Here is a 6278-nt window from a genome sequence, read left to right as displayed (position 1 = left end):
GTGTGTGTGTGTGTGTGTGTGTGTGTGTGTGTGTGTGTGTGTAGAGGGAGGTGATCCTAGATACTAATGCATATCAGAAATCTCAAAAATAGGATAGCCCAAGCATTCTTCAGTGAAGCCTAATACTTAAAGCTCTACTCATGAATACAGATTTCCCAACCAACTTATTATTGACTTGGTTTGTGTTTTCAGTTAAAGAATTTTAAACATCCTAAGTATTATTTAGCCCTCCTACTGTCCCCTGCTTTACCCTCCCATCTCCCCAGTAAAGACTCCCCTCCCAGTTCTTTTCTTTTTCCCTTCATAATACCTATGTTCTGCTCTTCCCCTCTCTGGAGCTCTTTGTCCTCCCTTGTCCACAATGGTCCCTTTCTATTCTCTTGGCTTCTGCAGTTACTCCAAGTTATACACTTAAACCTTAAGATTTAAGGTAGCCTAAGCCACTGTAATGTTTGAGGAAATTCTGTACCTATAAAAAAACAGGAAAATAGGAACAGCAAACTTGGTGAAAAAGAGGAACAGAGACAGTACAGGAAGAAGGAAACTCCAAAGGCTGGTTGCTGATGTCATCAGAATAAGAAAAACTGTGATGATAGTCTAAATGAGCTACTATGAGAAAAGAAGATTCAGAGAAGAACGGAGCTCCTAGAAAGCTAAAGTATAAAAGCAGAGGGGTGAACTCAACTGATGGCTTATAAAGTGGAGAACATAGAACAGGCAGACTTGGACTCGGGAAAAGAAATAGATGAGAAGAAATTGTCAAGTCAGAAAAAATTATTAGCTTCAAAAGATGGGAATCTCTAGAGCAGCAGTTTCTAATGAAGACCAAGAACCCTGAGAGGAAAAAGAGCCAGTTGGATCAAATCACCATGCGATTCATAGTTCCAAAAATACAGTGAAACCCTAACCTAAAAACTTTCAAAAAGAGGAAACCAAAGCTAACCAAAGCAAGAAGCAGCAGCAGGGCCTATAAAAAGAATTGGCATCAGTCCTGCATGATGACTTTCCAAAAGCCTCTTGGAAGCCAGAGAAACACAGCAGCAGTGATTCCAACTTAGAATTTTCTGCCTCAGTAAACTGCCAGAAAAGGTATGTTTGGAATAAAAATCACAGAATACATATAAAACACATGCAAAATATATAGTCAATTAACTTCCTGAGAAATCTTTCACAAGAGTGACAGAATAAAGTCAGGATCAAAAGTAAAGTTCTAAGCCCCACAAGCCTTAGAAGAAGGGGCACCTTCATTAAAGGAGGCAATAGAATCCAGAGGTTATTTCCTGCCTTTGGCTATATGAAAAAAAATCACACTGAGATGCCATTAGAGTCATTGGGAAGCATTTGTGGTAGATTCATGAGGATTTAACTAAATAAATAGGAATTGCAGTAATCAACAAATCAGAAAAAATTCTGTTAAGGAAATGCAATTATGCTGTATAACATATTCATCAGCATGCAATACTTACATTGCTGGGACCATTTAAGAACCAGATTGTTTAATAAATATTTTATATGTTTACATAAATATGCATATATATATATATATATGCTGGGGTGCTTGGCAAAGAGGGAAAAGATGGGCCAAGTATGATGTGAGATTGCCATTGGTTGAGTCCTAGGCCTGGTACAAAAGTGGTATGAATAGAGTGTGAGTAAAATATGATTAGAAGCCAGGCAGGCTGGGGTCAGGCCCAAGAGCTTTATGTTCAACTTTTGGATTGGTTCATGAGGGGCCTAGGAGACAGGAAGGGTTGTTTTGCTTCAGTGCTTGAGGAGATAGGTCGTCATGGTGGGCCAGGCAGCCGGAGCAGGAGGCAGCTGGTCACACTGTAACCATGGTCAGGAAGCAGAGAGAGATGAATGCTGGTGCTTACCAGCCTTTCTCTTTCTTCTTCTTTTTATTCATTCAGGTCTCCAAGCCCAAGGGATAGTGCCACCCATACTCAGCATGGGTCTTCCCTCCTCAGTTAAATCCTCCTGCATGTTCATCTTATAATATGAAGTGCATGTGGTCTCTTTCTAAAAGTCTCCAAAGTCTTAATTGTCCTACTACTGTGTTAGATGAAGATCTTATGTAATATTTAACATAGTAAGACATCAGTAGAAATATTTTGAAGTATATAAAATGGAAAAATAGCATAAGCACAATAATGAAGAATGTGAAGATCCATTTCAAAAGAAATATTAGGAAATGTTGGCTTTGTTGCCTTTGGGGGAATTCTTCTGCATATAGAAAAAGGAATTACGCTTTTAGTTATAAGCACTGCTGTTTTGTCTTATTCAATTGTGGGTACGTTATTTTGAGAAAATAAACTAAAAAGTTTAGGAATATTAAACTTCTTTGAAAATTACATTTTGGCTTTGTGTTTGTGTTGGGAATCATCGCCATGAGAAATATAATTATCGACTCCTGTGATTTTGTTCTGAAGCTTCGCTGACTGTGAAAGTTTTGCTAGCAAACAAATAGAAAGTCTGAGGATGGGCAGGGTCAGAATGTGAATATTTTTATAGACACATCGTTACTGCTTTCTACGTGTAATGCATCTCATGCGTGTGAGGACCAATGGCTTTTTGTCTTTCGGATGAGATTAAAATACAGTATTCAGCAGCAGAAGAGCATGGAGTCCAGTCTTGAATAACGTCAGAAGTCAAGTTGTAATAAGTGATTTGGAAAGTTGCAAAAATTTCAAAAGAAAAGATTAATAAACTTCAGCTATATTGAAAAATCAAGCATCTTTGAAAGTAAGCATTTCAATATTTTGGTAGAAATGAAGACAGTATCAAGAGAATAGGTCTAATATAGTTGAAAGGATTTGGATTTGAAGTCAAGAAGGTCCAAATTTGAACTTTGTGTCCTCTTACCATTTTGTGACTTTGGTGGCACTCTTTTTCTCAACATGTTTTCTTATCTATAAACTGAGAATTAAAACATTAAGTTTAGAAGACAATTATATGGGCTGGATAGATGACTCAGCAGTTAAATGTGCATATTACTCATAGAGAAACAGACATTGGTTTACAGTTCACAACTGCTTATAACTCTGCCTTCAAGGGATCCAACGCCCTCTTGTAACCTTCACAGGCACCTGTGCGCGTGTGTGCACGCGCGCGCGCGCACACACACACACACACACACACACACACTAAACTCTTTTTTTTTTTTAAAAAAAGGGACAATTACAATGACTTCTTTGCGTTGACAGCATTGTGTAAATGTAAATAGGCATTATTAAATCAAAAGTTTTCTTTATCCATTAATCTGTTGATGGACATCTAGACTGGTTCCATTTCCTAGCTCTTGTGAAAAGGTTCAGCTATTAAACAACAAATGAAGCTTTGAAATGAATCCATGGGAGATAGGAGTTAGAGAGTTTGCAATGTTACTTCTACAAAAATCTACGTGAATATTTGGACATGGCAGAAGCCAATTGATCTTTACATTTCAACTTGCTTTACCATGGAATTTCAAGAGTTAATCCTTGTAATTCTTGTATACAAATTATATTAGCACATTAATTCTTATATAAGTAACTAGAATTTTGTGTTTTGTGAAATATTTATTAACATTTTCATTAATTTCGTGATGCTTTTTAAGTGTTGTTGTTGTTATCCAATGTGGCTTTGTATATTGAACCAATAATGAATTCTCTGCTCACCTGCCATTAGCTCCAGCCATAGTTTGCCCTTGATGCTTTGCTTCAGATCTCCTGGGCTCTTCCCTCAGTCTAGCTCATGCCCCTCTGTACCTCTGAATAAATGGCCTTAGGCACTGCATAATTACAGAGTGAATTCAGTCCTCTCATGGCGTGTAAAGTTACCAGTGAGGTTCTTGTATTGTGAGAAATTATTTATCTTTTAGACTGCCTGTACTAAATCTAGCTTATGGTAGATGAGCTAATAAGCTTCTCACAGCCTGTCTGGGTCCCTGGAGTTCCTTGGACTTTTGTTTATTATGCTTTTTTCTTGTGATGCCTGACAATATGGTCAAGATTATAAACTTTATTTAAAAGGCACACCTGCTATTATGCAACTAGTTTTGAAAACAGAGTATCGTATACTTTTTAAATTGACAAAAAAATCCCCAAACATATAACAGCCTTTTCTCTTAAGAACATTTAAATGCTATTAAACAGACTATTTAGGAAAAAAATTAGATCTCACCAAAACATAAGTACTGAACCTAAAAGATAATGGAGTTTTTGAAGAATATAATTGAACTATGAAATACTGGCTCATAAAATTGGCTTCCTTTATTCATTAGTTTTTTTGTTTTGTTTTGTTTTGTTTTGTTTTGAGACAACATCTCTGTGTAGCCCTGAGTGGCCTGGACCTTGTTATGTAGACTAGGCTAGCTTTGAACTTACAAAGATCTACCTGCCTTTGCTGGGGTTAAAGGTGTATGCCACCCTGCCCAGCACCATTACCCATTAGTATTTTTAAATGTTATTGTTAGATTGTGGAGTGAATGGATTTTTAAAATAAAAATATCACTTTGTTTTTCTTTTGTTTGTGCTCCCCAGCACAGAGATTTGCATATGTTAGCAAGTTCTCTACTATTGAGCTACAACCCCAAGTCTGTCATCCCTCAAATATCATAGTCTTCATGTTGGTGTTTAAAGAAATTATTTCTGAAGAGGTTACTTTCTGTAATAATGGTAAATGTTTATGTCGCAACCTTGAGGCTGACAGTGTTCAGAACATGTAATGCCTTCCTGGTGTTGCAAAATGCTCCAATTATTAATTCTCTGAATCATCACCTTTGCCCTATCTGGTAGACATGCAGACGGTAAGTGACTTATGTGTCACACTGTTAATAATATGAGCTAGCTGACTTGAGTGTAATCCATCTAGTTGTAGAGCTTTTTGTTATGTTAGCTATCTCAGGCAGCTTTTGGCCTTTCTTTGGCTGACTTTTGTGTTCTCAGATCAACATAGCTGACTCTCAGTGGATGGTTCTTTAAATATGATCACACAGCTGGATTTACTTAGAAACATTCTATTGTGATAGGAAAATGGTTCTCTTTCTACATACATTCATGATTAACACAGCTTAGTTCTGTGTAAAAATCATTTATTTTGCATAGATACTGGGTTTTTGGCAGTGGATTTGCATTGATTATTCTTTTTGATTGCTTTATGGACAGCATTTGTCTAATACTTGAAGGGCTGTGTTCACTGACTAAATCTGAAGGATGCCTAGGAAGGTTAAGATTGTAATCATTCTCTAAATATTTAAGAAACTTGACACCTCTAGCAGCGCTCACTGAAGCCCTGTGCACCGTGAAGAGAATACCGTGGAAATGAACTCTAGGCTGTGGAGCTTCCCAAGCAGAACAGGTCATTTAAATCAAGGCCCCCTGGGAAACACAGTTTCTTCCAAGAGCACCCAAAGCAGTAGTTGGTCTCATCACTCTCAGTTGTCGGTCTCCAGATTCCCAGGCTCCCAGTATCACTGTGGGTGAGGTTTTAATGTTTTCGTATCTGTGTATTTTTAATTTTAGGAAAACTGGTCTTGTAGTACACAGGAGCGTTTCTCATGAAGATGCAGGTACTTTCTTACTCTTCTGTTTTGTTTAGATGAGTAATGTGACAACGGACCATTGTCTTGACATCATAAAGAAGTTTGAAGTTTCAGCAGAAAATAAAGAGAAAAATATCCTTGGAATAGAAGGTAAAATAACCAATAGCCTTAACTGATCATTTATTTTTATTCAGTCTAAGTTAAATTCCAGCACTATTTTTAAGAAGTAAAATCAGGAGATATTCGAGAAATTTCAGGTAATTTAAATAAATCCCACAAAGCATTTATTTTTCTACAAAACAGAGTCTCTGATGTTGCTTTTTCTCTTATTTTTGCAATTCCCTTTGAGCTACTATTGTGTATGATGACTGCCAAGAAATGTTTGGACTTTTTCTTAAATGGCTAGTTTTTGGAAATAATCATATCCTGAAGATTTCAGGAAGAAAAATTTGGCACCAAATAAATAATCTATAAAACTAGTGACTTGAAAATAAACATGTTTCTTTACAGCATGTTAGAAATTGATTCATTTCTCTTAACTGGTAGCATTATAGATACTGTTAGAACCACAAGTCTTGTCAATAATACTATGCCCTATTTTATAGCTGAAGAAGGTAAGATGAAAGAAATTAAATAGTTTACTTACAGTTATGTACTTAGAATCTAACTACTAGGATGTTATACATAAATAATATGGTGTAAATAGTGCTACGTGTGTGTGTGTGTGTATATATATATATATATATATATATATATA

At 36.4% G+C, this 6278-nt stretch overlaps 1 protein-coding gene across 4 annotated transcripts in view; it reads left to right on the top strand.

Moving 5' to 3' along the window:
- Plch1 (phospholipase C eta 1) overlaps positions 1 to 6278 on the top strand; it is a 174465-nt gene that overhangs the window by 102540 nt on the left and 65647 nt on the right. For all 4 annotated transcript variants that reach the window (XM_008840636.1, XM_008840634.1, XM_008840635.1 and 1 more), the window contains exon 6: positions 5578 to 5671. In XM_008840636.1, coding sequence (XP_008838858.1) covers positions 5578 to 5671 — 94 coding nt within the window. The remainder of the gene's footprint in view (positions 1 to 5577; positions 5672 to 6278) is intronic.

Source organism: Nannospalax galili, unplaced genomic scaffold, assembly GCF_000622305.1.
Source record: "Nannospalax galili isolate Female #2095 unplaced genomic scaffold, S.galili_v1.0 scaffold59, whole genome shotgun sequence".
NCBI classification, from domain to species: domain Eukaryota; kingdom Metazoa; phylum Chordata; class Mammalia; order Rodentia; family Spalacidae; genus Nannospalax; species Nannospalax galili.
Note: the sequence above shows the minus strand (reverse complement) of the source record. Positions and strands in the feature narration are given on the sequence as shown.